Source organism: Panthera leo, chromosome B2 (genome assembly GCF_018350215.1).
Source record: "Panthera leo isolate Ple1 chromosome B2, P.leo_Ple1_pat1.1, whole genome shotgun sequence".
In the NCBI taxonomy this organism is placed as follows: Eukaryota; Metazoa; Chordata; class Mammalia; order Carnivora; family Felidae; genus Panthera; species Panthera leo.
In genome coordinates, this window is record NC_056683.1 from 118,818,022 (window position 1) to 118,839,155 (window position 21,134).

At 36.8% G+C, this 21,134-nt stretch overlaps 1 protein-coding gene and 1 long non-coding RNA gene across 2 annotated transcripts in view; one reads left to right on the forward strand and one right to left on the reverse strand.

Moving 5' to 3' along the window:
- Positions 1–376: 376 nt before the first annotated feature.
- Positions 377–21,134, reverse strand: part of MOXD1 (monooxygenase DBH like 1) — a 92,391-nt gene continuing 71,633 nt past the window's right edge. Inside the window, exons 7-12 of the mRNA XM_042939850.1 lie at positions 20,459–20,625; positions 19,176–19,367; positions 17,709–17,768; positions 14,586–14,728; positions 3,324–3,492; positions 377–2,834 (exon numbers count right to left, since the gene is read on the reverse strand). Coding sequence (XP_042795784.1) covers positions 2,664–2,834; positions 3,324–3,492; positions 14,586–14,728; positions 17,709–17,768; positions 19,176–19,367; positions 20,459–20,625 — 902 coding nt within the window. The 3' untranslated portion in view covers positions 377–2,663. The remainder of the gene's footprint in view (positions 2,835–3,323; positions 3,493–14,585; positions 14,729–17,708; positions 17,769–19,175; positions 19,368–20,458; positions 20,626–21,134) is intronic.
- On the forward strand, positions 5,531–20,489 carry LOC122220388. Its single transcript, XR_006202829.1, has 3 exons — positions 5,531–5,765; positions 19,203–19,307; positions 19,657–20,489. It is a non-coding gene; the product is annotated as an uncharacterized LOC122220388 (long non-coding RNA).

The window sequence follows — 21,134 nt, forward strand, 5'->3', positions numbered from 1 at the left end:
TAGTGGAGGAAGACCACATGGGTCACTGTACTGTCGGTGGATCCTTAATTATTTCATTCACATTTGTAACTTTGAATTCTGAAATAATTTCAAACGCCAAAGAAGAGATTTTTAAAAACCCTTCACCCAAAGTCTTCAATTGTGATCATTTTACTATATTTGAATTATCATTCTCTTACTGTAGATACATAGATAGATAGATAGATAGATAGATAGATATAGACAGATGATAGAATTCTGAACCATTTGAAAAAACTTAAACAAGTTGAAGACATTTGGCAATATTCATCTAAGTTCAACTTACAGTTACTAGTTTAAAATTCGTGAAAAATACAACTATTAATTCTGTAATTTCATTCAAAGTAATTTATTGGAAGAAGATACTTATAATCACAGCAAAGTTTATCATAGTGAAAAACAGATGGCCTATGTGTCCAACAATGAGTTTGGGTGAGCAAATCGTACAGTGTCGTCATGTACAGAGCACTTACAGTGCTTTTCTACGTCGTCCTGTTTGCTATTCATCATTGGTCTCCATAGCCATTAAAATGAAGTTCAAAGTTCTTAATAGGTCTGCCTCTGTGCATTGCATCTCTTTTATTATCACTTGGACTCTCTTGATCCTGCCTGAGACCACCTCAGAAAAAAAATGATCACCCCAAATACCCTCAACCTCACATGGCTTTGATGAATATTGGCCTTATCACATGTTTTTCCCACCCTTCCTGCATTAAGAATCAAAGCAGGGATCACCAGATGTGGACACTCCATCCTCCACTGGTCTCAGGCACTCCTTCCTGCTGGCCTAGGAGACAGGTAATGCAACTTGGCCAAGGGCAGCAGCAAAAAAGCCGGGGCTGTTCAGGAAGGTCTGCTCGTTGTAAGAACAAACTAATTTAGAATTGATCAGAATCTTACCAGATTTTCAACAGATAGCCTATCCTAATTTCAAATAGAGAGTCCTGTGCCTCAAACACATACATATTCATGAGAATTCCTAAGAGAAAAAGAATGTCAGCTTTATTCTTTGCAACATCAGCTGAAGAAGTTGATTCCCTGGTTCCACCAACGCAAGCGGCCAAAAGCTGTGTATCCCTTTCTAGCCTGTAGATTCACCTTCCTGACTCAGAACACTGAAAACAAACATATCATTATGGAAGTTCCAAAGGAAATCACTTTACTCTGACATCTCAAATTCAGACATTCTGCAGTAAAATAAACACGAAATTTCAAACAGGGAGAGTTTGGGATTATCGTGTTCCTTGTATAAATATCTGTATGGAAAATCACAGAATTCGATATAGCACTTATGAAATAAAAACAAGTAAGCTATGAGATACGCCTCATAAATAGTACAAACATTTCAGTAAGTGGATAAATTCTGACAACCAGAAAGGAAACACTCTAAAATACGGTATTTATTCAAAAGACGATATTGTTTGCAGGAGAGAAAGGGCTTAAAAGAATGGAATACAAAATGCAACATTTTCAATCAATTTGGCTGGAAACGTCAGTACTGAATCTCTTGGTTCTCTCAAGGAGCGTGCAAGATACCACACAAAAACTTAATTTTATTGAGTGTATTCATACGATCCCGAAAGACTTTGCTTAAGAAATGAGGAAAGGACACACAACAAGATTTGGCTGAACTATACCAAGGGAACCTAAAAGGAGACAAGATCTTCCACTGGTGACATTCTACTAAGGAAAGTTAGTTCATTAACTAATATAAAAAATAAACCTACAACAGCAACTGCGACTCAAATTGAGCCAGGATGCGGCACGTGTGACACCCAACGTGGTCAGGGAGGTACTGCAGGGACCTCACGCCCTCCTAGGTTGGCTCAGACTATCCCCCTTTGACCTGACACCTCATAAAGGACCCCTCACAGCATGGGGTTTGCAGCCAGCTACATCTTCTCCTCGGCCTACAGTCCACCATATACCATTTCCGTGTTTCTTATAGCTTCTTTCTTTTTAGAGAGTGATAGAGCTCAAGATAAACTCACCTGTCCAGTGAAGGATAAAGAAATGCTTTGAGATGGGTTTGGGGTCATTTGGGGGTACCAAGAGACTCAGATAAACCAAGAAACTAGAATGGGCATCTTCAAAAAGCACAGAGGTAAGGGGCCCATTGGTTTTTCCCAGAGGAAGACGGAGCTGGATTGACAATGAAACACAGAAAGAACCATTGTTGCCCTGGGGAAGTCACACCCAAAGAACAAGAAAGAGGAAGGAACACGGGAAGAGAGAGTGCTTCCTTTTACGCTGTTAAGATGGAAGTCTTCTGAGAAAGGAATATAGAAGCCAAATGATGAAGTAAAAAGTGAAATGGCGATGATGAGTGTTTACATAAAATGAAATATGGAAGGAAATCAGACACTCTGTCACTTCCACTTGACTTTGTCCGAATTTTTTAGAAGGTGGTGTTAAGTCAGTCCAGTTTTGCTTTATTGGCAATGGATACATTTTATCAGACGTATCTGAGCAAAAAAAAGAGAACCCAATCGGCTTCTCTCGGGTAGACGGGGAAGGATGGTGTAGGGAGGAAGGGCGTGTGTGACGGGAAAGTCTCCACACTCCTCACGCTCTGCTCTTCATGTCCAAAGTGTCTTTGACCTGACACGTTCGGATCACAGAAAACCCTGTCCCCCAGCACAGAATTATGACCACAAGTGTGTGCTGTGCAACAGACTGCAGAGTACCATGAAACACACGAGCAGCTCAAGAGGGTGGTTTCTGGGCGGAGAAGAGGAAGAAGAGGTTCCACACACCAAGGGCTCTGCTTTATACGGTCTTTCCACGTGTGGAGGTAATGCTGTCATCCCTTGAATCTGAAAATGAAAAAGTAAACAATGCCAGTGATTGAAGAGCAGGTTCGCGGCCAGGCTCGCTCAATACCCCCCCCTCCAACTTCTGCAGGGTAAAAGGGGTGGGTGGCATGGGTGGCTGCTTAAGGAGTCAAAGGTCAAAGGAGTTGGAGCCTGAGGGATTCTAAGGGACGTGGAGAAGAAAGCCAGATGCGCCTTTGGGATGGAGAGACACAAACCAGGCTCTGTCGCTTTTCGAAGCTCTCATCTCATCCTATCCCCGCTTCATTCCAGCCTTAGCTTAACAGCCAATCTCCCTCTTCAAAGGGAGTGGAATCAGGAGTTTTCGGTCAACCCGAGCAGTTATGGAACAAGTAAATTATCAGACATATCAAACGACAACTGAAACATCGGATTCATGGATATTTGTCCGTTCCTTAGATTTTGCCTGGAGGGGATTAGGTAACATGTGACATCTGGCTTCTCCGAAGATTCAAACAAAGTAGGGCTCACCGACCACTCCGCGTTGTCCGTCTTGGAGCATCTCACGTTCACCGGCAAGCTAAGGACAAGCTTGTTGAAGGAGAGACCTTCCTTTTTAGCCCATTTAAATTTATTCATTGCGTCCATGAAAGAGAGGTTTTTATACTGCTTGGGGCTTTTGATAATGAAAGGCCAGGTCCTGAAATTCAAATAACCACAATTAGTCAGGTTCAGAACAAAAGCATGACACGTTTCCAGCACTTTTCAACATTCTAAAATAGACCTCACGCTGGTCCATTTTTACACACATAGAAAACCTAACGCGAAGGATTGATAAACCCATCAGCAATTGCCAGAAGAAATACATGCCAAGTAAGGAGTCTTTTGGAAAGAATGAAATTCCTTATTGTAGTACCAGATGGGTAATACCCTAGACAAATAATTTTGACTCAGAAAGCTTCCCCAGCCTCACAACTCCTTGCTTATTTGTTTTGGCTCTAGGTAACAATGTAACTCAGTACACGTTCAGTTCTGCAGAATGTAAGGCGAATGGCGTAATGAAGAAATCTGTAGGCTTTTTTGTAAGAGACAGAAATTTCAATTCCACACAGTTGAAAAGCCTGACCCCTGCTGGCTGCCTTGTTTTGGCTTGCCTAAGAGATAATAAATGTAACAAATCTGGAACTGAACCAGTGTTCTAAAAATTCTACTGAGAAAAAAAATACTCTTGCTTCTACTTGCCACTCTAAAAAAACACATTAATGTCCAAGAAAGAAAGAAGAGATCCCAGAAGAATGACACGATCTGCTTGAAAAGATACTCTTCAAGTGATGTCTTTGATTAAATGTTACGTTTTGTGTTATTGATTCCTGAAAAAAAGAAGTGTAAGGAAGTGTTGGAACACCACCAGGATTTACATGAATAAATCCATGGGTCTTCCCAGAGATTATCATGGGTAACCAGCAGGTATTTGGCTCCCACAACATCCCAAGAAGCTATTTCAGTGGTTTTGGTAATTGCCAACCAATTAATTTCCAGTTGAGGCATTTACACTTTTAATATTGGATCTTCTTCATTTATTTATGCCTTTAATTACTCTCTCTTACACACACAAGCTACTCAGGCACTTGGAATATTAGCTTTTTAATTAAATTGAACATCTTTTATTGACCTTTTAGAGAAAATAAATTTTTAATGTCTAAAATAAAATTATTTCCCCCTTACTCTAATAAGTGAAACAATGAGTAAAACATTGGGTAATATACAAGGACCTTTACATTCTTCATTTCTAACTTCTTTTTTCTTTTAATTAAAATCAGTATATCTTTGTTGAGTTTTAAATGCATTATTTTGTGCAGAGACCTTAAAGTACCTAACTTTAAATAAAGAAAAAGCATTTGGCATCACACTACACTAAACACAGCTAGCAATGACCTAAAATCTGTAGCATTCAAAAATTAAACATCCTGTGAAGACTTGTAGAGATGTAAATCAGAATTCGTATAAAATAATAACTTGAAAGGGGCCCATTATGTTTACATACAAAGTCCTTTTAAACACACGAAAAATTACAGCTAGGTTTTATTAAAAATAAAAGTTTTAAAATCAAATATTAAAGGGGCATCTGGGTGGCTCAGTCGGTTGGGCATCCGACTTCAGCTCAAGTCATGATCTCCTAGTTCATGAATTGGAGCCCTGCGTTGGGCTCTGTGTTGACAGTTCAGAGCCTGGAGCCTGCTTGCGAATCTGTGTCTCCCTCTGTCTCTGTCCCTCTCCCGCTTGCGTTCTGTCTCTCTCTTCACAGAAATAAATAAACATTAAAAACTTAATTAAACATTAAAAATAAAATTTGCTTTTCAAAAAAATAAGATGTCTCTCTTGAAAAAAAGGAAATCAATTTCACAACCAGGGAGAAATGCTGGGAGGAAATCATCAGCCTGTAATTCCCTAAAACACCACAAGGTGGCACTGGAATCTGTACTAAGGCGCTAAAGCGGCTTAAATCCGCTGCGCTGTCTGCTGCCTTGCAGGTAAGAGTGAATAGAGTATTACACGTAGATGAAATCTTTAAAAAGCTTTGCTGCTAGAATAAATCAGGAAACTAGTTGTTGGTTTTTGTTTTTTTTTTGAGATTTCACAGCATAAAGTAACAGAAGTGCTGTCAGCGAACTTGCTAATTTACTGTAAATATATGAAAAAGGATCTAGAAAAGGGCAAACCTAATGGCTCACGTGGAGACAGCATGACTGGGGCTGGTGACCTCGGGACATGGCTGTGAGCCTCTCTCGTATGGCAGCTTGACTCATATTTATTGTCTCCTCTCCATTCCTGCTGACGTCGTTCAGGCCTCTATTCTATAATGACATCACCCCAACAAACCTCCCACCCTCTCCAGCCTACACTACCCCATATTTCCTGATTACCCCTGGAGAAAAAAGAAGAAGAGACAGAAAGAGGAGAAATCCTGAAAAGGTAAATATTTTTCCTTAAAAGACTAAGCTTTAAACCAGAAACAGGTAACTTTGAAGTAGAAAGTTCTGCTCTCACCTGGGACCGGGAGCTGGTTAGGAATATTGGGAATGGTCTAGAAATTCAGTTACATTTCTGCATATCTGAGCAGTGTGTAAATGTCTACCCAGATGCATCTATAAATAAGAGGGTATTATTTATATATCACTGTAGTTGATAAAAACAAACTATATTAACATGATGATTTATTATGGGTGAGAAGTCTTCCTTCGCAAATTTAATTGACAAGTTGATTTAACTATATATATATATATATATATATGAAATGAACTTAGACTACCCTAAATAATTCGGGGAAAAGGAAAAAAAATGACAAAATTTTGGGACTTACATGCTCTTATTTCAAGATCTATCATAAAACTATGATAACAGAGTGATACAAGAGAAAGGCTAAATATGAACATCAGTGAAACAGAATTCAGAGTCCAGAAATAGCCAGTATATGATCTAATGATTTTCAACAAACATTCCAGGGCAATTTAATAGGAAAAAGGTAGGTTGTTTTTTTGTTTGTTTGTTTCTTTTTTTAGTCAAATCGTTCTTGAATAACTTGATATTCATGTGAAAAACAATGAACCTAGATATTTACCTCTTAACACACACAAGAATTTACTCAAAATGGATCATCAACCTACATATAAAAGCTGAAAACTGTAAACTTTTTAGTGAAAAAAAAAAAAGGCTATTCCAAAGAAAGCTCCTATGAGCATTATTGTATTAGTCTTTGTTATGGACACATGTTTGGCATTTTCTGAGCTAGCACGTAGTGGCTGAATGACTGCATTGGATACTAAATTTATGTTTACCTCATAAGACTCTCAAAATATTCTCCAAAATGATGTACGCTTTACATTCTTTACATTCTTTACAAAAAAAAAACAGGAGAAAGAAATCTTGGGTAGGCAAAAATTTCCTACACAGAATATCAAAAGCACAAAATAAACAAAAATGATAAAACGGTCTTCAAAAAATACAATTAAAAAATAAAAATGAAAATCTCCACAGACTAGGAGAAATTATTTGTAAAATGTATCTGACAAGAAGCTTCTATCTTAAGTATAAAGAATTCTTTAAAAATATAAAGAACTTGGGTGCCTGGGTGGCTCAGTCAGTTAAGTGTCTAACTCTTGACTTTGACTCAGGTCATGATCTCACGGTTCCTGAGTTCGAGCTTTGCATCAGGGTCCGCACTGACAGCACAGATTGTGCTTGGGATTCTCTCCGTCTCTCTCTACACCCCGCCCCCTTTGCTTGCTCTTGTGTGTGTGCTTTCTCAAAATAAATAAATAAACTTAAAAAACTTAAAAAAAGAAAACAAGTAACCCAATGAAACAATGAACAAAAATTTGAACAATTAAAAAGAAACATATATAAATGACCAATAAGCATATGAAAAGTGGCTCAACACTGTTAGTCATTAGAGAAATGGAAAATAAAACCACAATAAGGTACCACTACATACACATTAAAATAAATAAAATCTAAAGTATCAATAATACAAAACACTAGGCATAATGTTAAGCAATAGGAGCTCTTACACATTATTGGTGAGAATGTAAAAGGTACATCATTTTGGAGAATATTTTGAGACTCTTATGAGGTAAACATAAATTTAGTATCCAATACAGTCATTCAGCCACTACGTGTTAGCTCAGAAAATGCCAAACATGTGTCCATAACAAAGACTAATACAATAATGCTCATAGGAACTTTCTTTGGAATAGCCTGAGACTGGAAACAACCCAAATGCCTTTTTTTTTAAATTTAATGTTTATTTACTCTTTGAGAGAGAGACATAACAGGGGTGGGGGAAGGGCAGAGAGAGAGAGAGAGAGAGAGAGAGAGAGACAGAATCGGAAGCAGGCTCCAGGCTCCGAGCTGTCCGCACAGAGCCCAATGCGGGGCTCGAACCCACGAACTGTGAGATCATGACCCGAGCCAAAGTCAGATGTTTAACTGACTGAGCCACCCAGGCGCCCCAGACCCCAAATGCCTTTCAACTGGTGAGTCAATAAATGAATTTTGGTGTGTCCACACCAAGGAATAGAACTCAGCAATAAAATGGAATGGAATTCTGACACATGCACCAGCATAGATGAATCTCAAAAACCTCCAAATCAAAGAAGTCAGGCATGAAAGAGTACATGCTATAAGATCCCATTTTTATAAAATCTAGAAAAGATTGAACTAATGTGGCGACAAAAAGCCAGTTTGCTGTTTCCTGGGGTTTTGTGTGGGAAGTGGGGTTGTCTCCAGATAGCAGAATAGAACTTTTGGGGGTGATGAAAATGTCCTATATCTTGTCCGTGCTGGGGTCAAGTAGGTATACACATCTGAGAAAACAGTATAGTTAAAACAGGTGCATTTTGTCGTGTGTAAGTTCTACCTGTAGCAATTGGACGTTAAAAAATAAATAAGAAAACAGAAATCAAAACATACCAACAGGCCGATGAAAAAAAGACGATAGAATGCCATACATTTTATAATCTAATTGTTAAAGAAGAAAGCCAGGAAGTCTGACCTAACAAGATATAACTTCTAATCCTTTTGACACCCCAAGAATATATGAATATTGGGAAGCCCACAGTAAAGTTGTCTCCCTAACTGTAGAGAAGACCCCATGATGTGAGGCCTCAGACGTTCCTCTGTGAAAGGGGATTCAATCCCAACCAGTTAGAAAACTTCCTTGGGGCGCCCCTGGCTCGCTCGGTAAAACACGTGACTCTTGATTTCTGGGTTGTGAGTTCGAGGCCCATGTTACGTGTAGATTACTTAAAAATCTTTAAAAAAAAAAAAAAGAAAGAAAGAAGGAAGAAAGAAAGAAAGAAAGAAAGAAAGAAAGAAGAAAGAAAGAAAGAAAGAAAGAAAGAAGCCTTCCTCAGTAGATTTTCTAAAAAACATCCGAGAAAGGAATAACCCATGCACTGTAATACAAAGTTAACAGTCCCACCTCTATACCCACAGCCCTTTACCCTCAAAATATAGTAAGGTGTGTACATAAAATATGTGAGCTGAACCTCAGACTGTGGTGTAGAAAGATAGAAAGCTACTGTCAGATTTGTTTAGAAGGCAGACAAGAATTCACTCATTTTTTTTCAGACCAAAGAGAAGTGTTAGACAGAATTAGCTCAGCATAAGCAAGAAATGACATAACAACCCTGCAAACATAGGGTAAAGAACTTCTATTACATTTCATGAAAAGAGACAGAAAAAGTTGACTCTAGTAGAAAATATAAACCAGTGATACTGGAGAGAATTCCCATAAGTGTTTCATGTTGTAAATTTATTTAATAAAAACATGAATTGAATTAAATAAGAGCCTGCATACAAGAATTTAGAACAACTGAATGAGATGAAAAGGGAGATAGCAGACCAATGGAAATAAATTTAGGACAAACCAAATTTAACACCAAATAAATCAGAAAAAGCAAGAAGCAGAAGAACCCTTCCAAAAAAACTACAAGAGAAAGTACTTGTGAAAAATTCCAAATAGATTTTCAAAAAACTTGGTAGATATAATATAAGAAAATTTCCCTGAAATGGAAAAAAAACAAGTGAATATATGAAAAACACTTCATGTTTCAGGAAAATTGAATGCAGATGTTCCACACTGAAGTATGTTCAGTTTAACTTATGAATTCTACAGGTAGACGAAGAATGCTCCCATTCATCCAAAGAGACTTCCCAAGGGAAGGGGAGGGTATGACCTCAAAACGTTATATCCAACCAAATGCTGTCCAAATATAAATGCAGAAATTCTCAAATACAAAACAAAACAAAACAAAAAGCCCCAGTCATAAAGCATCTGGAAGCCCCTCTTGATTAACTAACTTGCAGATAACATTCTGATGAATCCAACGAAAGAACTCAGAAATGCAGAAATCCTATAAGATTAGGGATTACCGCTGAATCTATTTAACTTTAAAATTTTCATTAAATATTGTGGGACTTTGGTTTGAGAATTATATGCATAAATTTAAAACCTTGCAAATACAAAATTATAATATGAGTAATAAATACTTGGAAGTACGGAAAGGGACATGGGAGAAAATATAAAAGTATGAATGTCCTCATCTTTTATGATCTAAAATCGAAACATGTAAAGTGTGTGGGACATTTTAATGTCTTTTACAATCTATGTTCTCAACATTTAAGACCCGTTTACAAAATATTACCCCTTGTGGCTAAAACCAACAGCACCAACAGCATTCATCTGAAGTTCAACAACTGTTCAGTTTTAGTTTAGTGGTTTTTAAAAAAATTTTTTTTAATGTTTATTTATTTTTGGGACAGAGAGAGACAGAGCGTGAACGGGGGAGGGTCAGAGAGAGAGGGAGCCACAGAATCTGAAACAGGCTCCAGGCTCTGAGCTGTCAGCACAGAGCCCGACGCGGGGCTTGAACTCACGGTCCCCGAGATCATGACCTAAGCCGAAGTCGGATGCTTAACCAACTGAGCCACCCAGGCGCCCCTAGTTTAGTGTTTTCATATAAATTAAACAAAATTACAATTTAATGTTTTTATTTTAAACAGTACACAAATTATAATCTTTATTACAGTTAATTTATTCATCTTTATAGCAACATCTCCATAGAAAGATATCTGTAATAACCTTCAATTAATGTTAATATTGTTTATTTATTTTCTTATGTATTAAAGTTTATTTCTTTTGAGAGAGAGAGGGCGCGTGCACATGCACATGTTGAGCAAATCAGGGAAGGACAGAAAGAGAGAGGGAGAGAGATAATCCCAAACAGCCTCCATGCTAGCACTGAGCCTGACTCAGGGCTCAATCTCACAAAGCATGAGATCATGACCTGAGCGGAAATCAAGAGTCGGACACTCAATGAACTGAGCCACCCAGGAGCCCCAGTATTGTTTATTTCTAACAGAATTTGAGATGATTGCTTGTGTCTTTTTTTTTAAAACCTTTTCTTCTGCACTCCTTAAAAGCCCTATAATAAGCATGTGGGATTTTTACACATTGTAAACATAAAGTGACTTTTCCTACAAAGAAAAATACAAACACGACCCTTGATTCTTTTTTAGAAATAGAATAAATTATATCAAACTTTCCATCACATAAGCCTCACTGGAACTACATCGTGTTGATGTGTGGTGCAGCAGAGAATACAGAATTTATCTAAACTCATGATCTATTCTGTTATCTGATCTTTATGAGTGTTTTGTTTTTCCTTAAGCCTCACCAGATCTGTAGGAGGCAGAGAAAAACTGCATCCCTTAGAACAGACAAATCCTGAGACAGGATGTAGTTGTCTCTATGTTTCTATCAGCTCCTCCTCTAATCCTAGGATTGTTACTGAATGTTTGAAATAAGACAAAGCACCTAACTAATCATTATATTCAAAGCACAGAATATGAGATTTGGGGCTACGTTTTAAGTGATATTCCTCTTGAGTACTGTATCCTGAAACCAAATTCACAACATTCTCTTAAATAAAACAGAAAACAAAATCACCCCAATTGTCTCTCTTTCTGATCTTTGAGCCAGCGCCTTGTTGGTTTGGCTTTCAATAACATTTATGTCAATGTGATAAGCTAACTTGAAAGACTGATTTAAAGCCTAAACATAATTTTATAACAGAGCCTCCTTTTCACTTGTATTTTTGAAGAATGCCTAAATTTAACCATGTAGTTCAATGGTTCTGTGTGGGCAATGACATCTCAAAACTGGTCTTGTTCTGTGAAGCAATTCTCCTTGTCTTTTTAAGAAATGAAAAACCCAGCTTCAATATTTCCTGGGGGAGACCAAAGGTGTGGACTCAGAGCTCTCTGTAACTTGGAAGCGGAGCATTTTCAGAGGATCTACACAAGTTGAACACCAAAGAAAATAATGAGGCCGTAGAATACACTTTTGAACCTCATCGCTTTGTAAAACAAACAGCTTTCAATGTCCATGTGTTTTCAAGATTCTCTCAGATTAACCCTTGAATAGGAAAAGTTTCTAGCCAATATGTAAAAACAAAACAAAACAAAAACCAATATTCTAAAGGGGAAAAAAAAGACTACTAAGTCTTTGTAAGAGATAATGATATTTTAAACAAGACTATCCCCTAGTGTTTTTAGAATGACATTTTACATACTGTTTTGATATTCACTACTATTTTATTTTTTGCATATGTAATTATTTATTTTGAAGAAACAGGCAGATATCTAGCTACCTACCAGAGGTAGGCAAAAAATGCAAACACTAGCTCCTTCATTGCTTACGTAGATATGATGTTGAACAGCCTCTTAATCCCTGAATTTCCATTTCCTCTTCTATAAAAATAGGATTGTAAGCCCTACTCTACCTATTGGAAGTGTGTGAAAACAAATTAAACGAAATTATACATATGGAAATACTTTATAAACTACAAACTAATTTACACAAGCATTTTGTTATTTGTATTTTAGTAGATACAGATTTCTGACGGTCATTGGGTTGTCTGGATAGGAACTCACTAGAATGTATTCACAGATAGTAAGTATAATTCAAAAGAAGAGTGCTCTTAGTTCATAATCTACAATCTCTATAATATTTTGGAATAAAAAAGTAGACCATAATTATATTCTACTCAGTGAGTGCATTTACCACATTCTCATTAACGGTTTTTTAATCCTTAAACACACTCCCTCAAAGATCTATGTGTTTCTTTTGCCCAATTTCATCAGTCTCTTCTATTTTGAAAAGTCCTAATCATTAGAAAATTCTTCCTTATATTAAAACAAAACCTATGCTCCAAAATTTCTACCAGCCACTCTAATTCTTCTTTGCGCTATTACCAAGAATGAATAAAATCATTTTTCCTACATCAGCCCTAATATATTCAAAGCAGGACTTTTGATTTCTGCTTCAAATCTGTTTCCCTACAACACTCACACATCCTCATTTTCCCCTTCCTCTTTTTTTCCCCTCATCATCTCCCTGAAATGCCATCAACCAACAAGTCCAGTGTGTGCTATCTTGAGAAAGTAACCTGCTTGCAACCATTGCTCATGAGTTCTACTGCTATCACCTTGGTCCCAGACACATTCACCTCTCAACTGGGCAATCACAACAGTCTCCTGGTTGGTATTATTATTTCCAATCTGGTCCTCCTAGAGTCCTTTCTCAATTCAGCAGCCAGATCAATTTTGTTTATATCCAATAGCGTTTTCTTTGCACTTAAAACCCAAAGTCTTTATGTCACCTATAAAGTCCTACATGATCTTTGTGTCACCTACAAAATCCCACTTGAAGTCAGACCTCCTCACTTATTCTCTGCCGTGTTTCACTCTGTTCCAGCCAAATTCACTTTCTGGCTGTTCTTTGAACATGCTACCTTCATACCCACCATAAGGTCATTACAGTGGCTCTTCTGTCTGCAAACAGTATACTTTAGATCTTTCCATGGCTGGCTCTTCATCGCTGAGGTCTCTGCTCAAACATCACCTCCTGCCATGGATTGAATGTTTGTGTCCCACCCACCACCACCGCCCCTGCCCCCCTGCCGCAAATTCATATGTTGAAATCTTAACACTCAAGGTGGATGGTATTATGAGGTGGGGTTTTAGGGAGGTGATTAGCTCATGAGGGCAGAGCCCTTATGGGATTAGTGCCCTCATAAAAGCAGCTTGAGAAACCTCCCTTGCATCCTCTGCTATGTGAGGTTACAGTAAGAAGATGGCCATCTCCATCTACGAGGAAGTAAGTCCTCACCAGACACTGAATCTGCTGGCACCTTGATCTTGGACTTCCCCGCCTCCAGAACAGTGAGCAATAAATTTCTATTTATAAGCTACTCTGTCTATGGTATTTATGTTACAGCAGCCTGGACAGACTGAGATATCTTCCCAGAGAGGCTTTTACTACCCTACTGACAACAGCTACATACCTTCTTCACTGTCTCAATTATTTTCATAACATTTACTAATATCTAAAATTTTATATTTATATTATTTATTCCCTCTCTCCCTCTGTAGCGTATATTCCCAAGAGGGCAGGAATAATATGTATCTTGCTAATTATTTATCTTAAGTAGTTTCTATGATGTGCAATTGTGCAGACAGAGTGAACCTAGCAAGCCTGAGACTTCCATCCTTAGAAATGCCCATTTGGAAGGCTGGCCTTTGGCTGATGTCAAGGAACTTAATTAGTAAACAATTTCCTATACTGATATAAAACTTTCTCTAAATGAAGAGTGACTCATTGCGCCTAGAGTATTTGTACAAACAATGCAATTTATGTTGACCATCTGCTTTCCTTCTAAGAGTCTAGATTTTGGTACTTACTAGGCATAGAACACCTATGTAACCAGCCCTTCATAAAAACTCTGAGTATTGAGTCTCCAATGAGCATCTCTGGGTGACAACATTTCATGCATCTTGTCATACTTTGATGCTAGTGTTATTAAGTACATTCTGTGTTATTCCACTGGAGAGGCCCCTTGGACACTTGTACTGGGTTTCCTCTGGACTTGGCCCATAACCTTTTTCCTTTTGTTAATTTTGCATTGTATTCTTTCTCTGCAATAAATGTCAGCCATGAACACAGTAATAGGCTGAATCCTTTTGGTCCTTTTAGAAAATCACTAAACTTGGCAGGAGTCTTGGGGACCTGGACATGCCAACCAAGAAGCTCACCTTGTCACCCAGCTAAAAAAAAATTAAATAGGATAGGACTTGAAAAAATTCTATAACATGGTGATAAATCCAATATGAAGACAAGCCCATCCTTCTCTGAAGTATACTATCCCACTACGAAATCCATTTACTACTTACGTGACTGGCCTATAGATCTCCTTAACGCCAATGAACTGAAGTTGTTCCATAATGTCAGGAATACTTGCACATCGAGTAAGATTAATTCTTGGGTAATAAAGAAGGTATGAAAGACACATTTCATTCCTGGTGCTTAATCCTCCCTGAAAATGGAGATGTTTTATTTAGAAAAGTATATGTTCCACCAACTTTGACACAGCACCCAAGCCACCAATGTCATACAATTCCATCCAGCTTTAATAAATCTTAACCTGAAAAATAATAATCTCCTTGACAATTTGATTTTTAAAAAAGGTAGACACACGTTGAAAAATTAATAGAATTATTTCCATCTCTTTAAAAGTTGCCTTTCTTTAACAACCTAATAATCTCTTTCAAGTTCTGTTCATATGATGTGAACTTCTCACCACAGTGAGGATTATGGGGCTGTTTGATTAACAAACAGGTTATGAATCAGTCAGTTTGATGGAATCTTTGCCCTATTGCACTGAATTTTCTATAATCTTGTTTTCATGTGTATCGACATCAGCAGATGTATACCACAGGGAAGACAGGTTTCACATTTTGCATCCAGGTAATAAACTATCTACTGAAATTAAGATCAAAGCTTCTCAGAAGAACAGAGTCTAGAATAGAATCTAGAGTTGCTACAATATATTATCCACAGTGTTGAATTTTCAACCAAAGTTTATTAAATATAAAAAGAAACAGGAAACTGTGATCTGTGCTCAGGAGAAAAAAAAAGTTAGCAACAGAAACTGATTGTGAGAAGATACAGATGTTGGATTTAGTAAAAACTTAAAAACACATATAAATATGTTCAAAGAGTTAAAGAAAGATGTTCAAGTACTTAAAGGCAAATACGTTAAAAATGAGTAAACAGAGAGAGAAAAAAAAAAAGTACAGAAAATGAAAATATCCCAGAAAACATCTCAAAATGCAATATTAAATGTTCTAACATACATGTAATTAGAATTCTACAATGAGAAGGAAGAGAAAAAAAAGGTAGGAAAAATATTTGGAAAAATAATGGCTGAAATCCTCCCAAATTTAGTGAAAAACATGAACTTACAGAGCCAAGAAGGTCAACAAATTGCCAAAGATAAATATGAAGAGAGCAATACCTAGACACATCAGTCATACAGATGAAAGACAAAGAGAACATTTTGAAAGCATCAAGAGAAAAATGACACATAGCATACAGGCGAACAATAATAAAAATGACAGATGACATTTCGTCATAAGTGATGGAAGAAACAAAAAGATATTGGGATTATAGGAGCTCCTGGGTGGCTCAGTCGATTAAGTGTTTTTCTCTTGATTTTGGCTCAGGCCACAATCTCACGGTCGTGAGATTGAGCCCCATGTGGGACTCCTCACTGGGCATGGAGCCCGCTTAAGATTCTCTGTCTCCCACTCTCTGTCTCTCCCCTGCTAGTGTTCTCTCTCATATGTATACCCAGATGTGCTAATATTCTTTAATGGAAACTCCATCCTTTGCCACTTAAATCAATGCCATGTCTATTCTAAACCAAGTTTCCGTACAGGGGGTTTATAGGCCAGTCTCCAAAGTTCCTATTATGTTCTACTGTTCTAACTCTGGACCCAAGTACACTATCGATCACCATAGCTTTAAAATAGTCTTCATATCCAATGGCTTGTCTCCACCTTTTACTTTTTAGTAGTGTCTTGCCTATTATTAACCTTTGCTCTTCTAGGTAGATTTTAGAATCAACTGGTTCCATATAAAAGCTAAAACTAAAATTTTTAGAAATACATTTTTTAAAAAGAGAAAATCTTTGCAACTATGACTAGGCAAAGATTTCTTAGGATACAAGAATCTAAAGTCATAAAATTTCTGTGAATTTTTTATTGGAATTACATCAAATTTTTAGGCCAATTTGAACAGAAAGATTACTTTATTGGGCTTTTCTATCCATGAACATAGTATCTCTTCATTTCTTTTGGTGTACTGTAGTGTTTTGCAATCATGATTTATAATTTTTTCCAGAGACCAAGTAATATTAGATTTTAAGTAAATATTAGGTTTTATTTCTATAGAACTTCTTGAGATAGTTTCTTATATACTAAAATACAGTTAATTTTAGATACCAATTTTCAGGGGGGTTTTGATGTAGAAAATTACAATGTCTGTGAATACTGTATTTTGCTTTTTTGCTTCTTCCTTTCTGATCCATAGATATTTTTTTCTTTCCCAGTAATATGTTGCATAGAAATAGTGATAATAAATACCTATCTTCTTCCTGATATTAAATTAGTACTTCCAATATTTCATTTAGTTAGATATTTGCTACAGATTTTTCATAGGTAAGCTGTATCTGGTTAAGGCACTTCTCTCCTATTCCTGGTTTGTGAAATGTTCTTTTTTTTTTTTTTTTTATGACTGACTTAAATTTTATGAAGTCTTTTTCTGCCCCTATTGACGTGGTCACATGTCTTTTTCCTTCAATCTCTTAATGTAGAATGGTATTAATATATTTTCTATTTTAAACCAATTTTACATTCCTTAGCTAAATTAATCCCAAATTTGCTCTAACATTTCATTTTTATATGATGCAGAATTTGGTTTGTCAATACTCTGTCAAAGATATTTCCATCAGGTGCATGTTGCTGACCTCTTTCATACTGTCATCATCAAATTTTAGTATTAAGAGTATGCTGACTTCATAAAATGAGTTGGTGGGAGATGTTCTCCGGAAGAGACTGGGTAAGGCATGAATGTTTGTCAGGACTCCCCAGTCAATCTGTTTGGTCAGAAGATCGACCTTAGGGTCATACAATTCATTCTTCCTTTTGAAGTCTTGATTCATCTAAGTCCAGACTCAAGCAGATGGTCATTTGTGATCACAGGTCTTTAATAAGTTTTGGTGAGGAAAAACTAAAAGACTAGAGATAGCTTTTCATGAAAGAGCAAATAAATTCTACTGCAAATATTGCTATAGTATCACTAGTTAACCTGATAAAATGCTAAAACAGTTCTAACTTCTCTTTTATGATGTTTCATGCTCAAGAGGTTCAGGAATTTTGCCTCTAAATTGGAATGCTTTTTACTTTTTCTCCTTCTCCACAAATGAATTTTAATAATAATAAAAATTTTCTTACCCAAGTCATCCGGGCTCTATCTTTTGTGTTGTAACGGCACTCAGTAATGAGATTATCTCCCTAAAACATAAAAATAAAAGCTTTCAGATTGGAGTTTAGTTTGCTTTATTTATGTAATCCATTTGTAGGCCAATAGTTTTATTTCCTACATGAGTAGATTCATTAAGCAATTTGATTCAGGGAGACCTTTGATCTACTTAATTCTAAGAATACTAGTATAATAAACAAGCAAACAAACAAATAAGGCTCTCTCAGGCCATACTCCACCATGTTCTAGCTGAATGACCTTAAATAAGAAAAGAATTAACTGGGCAAAATTTATTTATTTAAAAAGTAATATAGGGGCGCCTGGGTGGCTCAGTCGGTTAAGCGTCCGACTTCAGCTCAGGTCATGATCTCGCGGTCCGTGAGTTCGAGCGCCGCGTCGGGCTCTGGGCTGATGGCTCAGAGCCTGGAGCCTGCTTCTGATTCTGTGTCTCCCTCTCTCTCTGCCCCTCCCCCGTTCATGCTCTGTCTCTCTCTGTCTCAAAAATAAATAAAACGTTAAAAAAAAATTTTTTTAAATAAAAAAAAAAGTAATATATAAAATAACTGTTATTTTTGCACAGCTGTTGTGAGGAGATTAAATGATACAACACACACTTAGCTCTTAGATTAAACATTTCATAAATGTTAGCCATGGATACTAGTCATTGTGTTACCTCTTCATTTATATTGTTTTCTTTAAAAGTCTTTAGTCATGTCTTTATTTCCTTACAACAGAATTCTGAAGTAAAATAATAGTAATTTATTGCTCCAGTGTTTTCTAACCTTTTGAACAATTCAGTACGCATAGAAAATAATTTTTTTTTATGGGTCACCCCTCAGGTAAATGGACAGACGGCTATTCATAGACCAAAGACAGCTCGCTCTGGGTGTTGGTCCCTAGATTTGCTCTCCCTGGCCTACTGCTCAGAAGGTGCAGAGATCACTATCTCAACACATGCTCTTCCATAAACCCAAGTATTGTTGCAAGCTGGATTACAGAGTATAGTATAATTAGTTCTGTCCAAAAACTGTCAAATGAAAGAATTATCCTTATATTCATTTTCACTGAACTGTAACTTCCCCAAACCATCCTATGGTACAAAAAAGATCTCTGATTTTTCCCATCACCAGAATTGCCATGCAAAGGTTTCCTGGAAAGTTAAGTAAGAAAAGAGTAATGTTTGGTACTCAGAAACCAAGTTTTCATTTTCTTCTTAAAACAACTTGAATTGCCCGTGGGAATAGTAAGAAAAATGAGTTTTGATTTTGGAAAAGAGATCAAACACATTCCATCTGGGTTGTGCAATACCCACAGTGGGTGGTTTAAAGAATGTGAATACGATGAGCAATTCATTTTACACATAGAAACCTTGCTAAGTCTCAGCTGATATATGTCTTGACTTTTCTAATATTCAGTGAAAGAGAAGAAAGCATTCATACTGGTAAGATTGTTTGTTCTTCCTTTAGATACTGAAACTCCTGAAAATTGAAGTCAAAATCATCATCATAAGCCAGTAATCTCAATTCCTCCCCTTTGCGAAAATGACGGAGCCTGATGCCCCTGCCCGCCAGGTGAGCATGAAGAAGCACAGCAAACACATGGATTCCACTTGGCTTTTCAGCTTCCAGAGCCTAAGGGCAGGGCACACAGAGGAAGACACAATTAGCCCAAACAGGCGCATGTTCAGACAGTTCACAGTAAAAGAGACTTGGAGGGACAACTAAGAAGAAAATCTAAAGCAATTTAAGTGAATGCTTGAGCAGCCAAACATTTTGAACTTGGATTTTTTCATGACTTATTCCTAGCAGGGTTATTAGCTTTGTGAAGTAACGTTTGTAGGCAGAGAAGAAAGGGAACGAATGCTTACTGGGGGCCTACAGAACCACTCCTAAATATTATCTTTCTTTTTCCTTCTTTTAGGAGGTGAAGAGTCAATCAAAGCTCCTGGCAAAAAGACTCCAGTATGTTAGTGACCTGTAAATGGAAACTCTTAAAAGGACAAGTCATTCCCACTTTTTAAGATAAGAAAACCAAGTGGAAGGATGGAATTATGTGAATTGTCCATGGTCCTACAGCGAGCAAATGATGTCATGGCAATTTGCATCATGGTCTAAATAACTCAAAGGGCTCAATCTTTCCACTTCGTCCATCTGCCATCTGTCTACAATTCTTTATGGTTCATAAAGAATATGATCGAATATGATTGAAATATGTTTGCTTAAGAAAAAAAGAACTATAAATGGAAGTAGCCATTATTAAATACTTAAAATATTTTTTTTCTTATCCAATATGTATTTTTATATTAGGTATTCTTGCTCTTTGGTTTAAGTAGGGAAACTATAAGCAGAGAAAAGGAGAAAAAATTGGAAATGAATAATGGAAAAAAAAACAAATGTAGATGAAAGGTAGAGAAATGCAAAAGACACTAGATAACTAAAGGTAGAAATTGTAAAAGAGAAAATAAAGTGTCCAATATGAAATAAACAAAAGAAGTAGGTCAGGAAGAAAAATATCCTGGATATTAGTCTTGTCCAGAATTCTACTCCTATAGACTTCAAGATTTAAAAAACCATCAGATGTCTTCCCACAATGATAAATAATGGCTTTAAAACATGACAACAAGAAAAAGATTGGTAATAATAAACATGAGATTTTCCAAACATAGTTTTCTAAGAGCATTATTCTGTAAGTGGCAGCTTGCAGATTCAGATGTTCCACATACCTCTTCTAGGCATTCCAGAGTGCAGTGACCCTCAGACCGAAATTCAGGCATCCCTGGAGGGATGGTATGGAAGAGGCTTACCCAGAGGCCAGCCTCAATCACCCCAGCATCGTATTTCCTTATATCTGTTGTATGAAATAACCTCAGTCCAGAATTATCTATTAAGCCTGGAATGCGAGCATATAGTTAAAAGTGAGTTTGTGTTCTTAAAAAAATAAAAATAAAGGTTCTCCACATTCAGTTGAAATGGGTTTATTCATTTTCCTTAAAACTTCATAAGGGAAAGAATTACAAGTAAAGATCACTGAAATACAATATTCAGTTTCACAAATGGGAATTAAAAGACAAGTCGCCATACTGTCTGCAATCATTTTTGATTTCCAGAGCATACCATGGGAAAAATGTTTGTGTGGTCTAGCTGATATAGTCCACAATTATCTAACATAAAGACAAAAGGGAAATTCTAAAGTCACTCAATAGAATGTAGAATAACTCAACAAAAGTTTTATTTTATATTGTTTTCAGGTAAAGTTCAGTAACATTTCTACAAAGAGAGAAGCCCCTTGGCCTAGAAACCATCTGCTAACAGAATAAATTACTAGTGATAACGTTCTTTATAGTTTGCCACCATTCTTTTAATCATTCAACAATGGTCATTCTATCAACAAAAAATAGT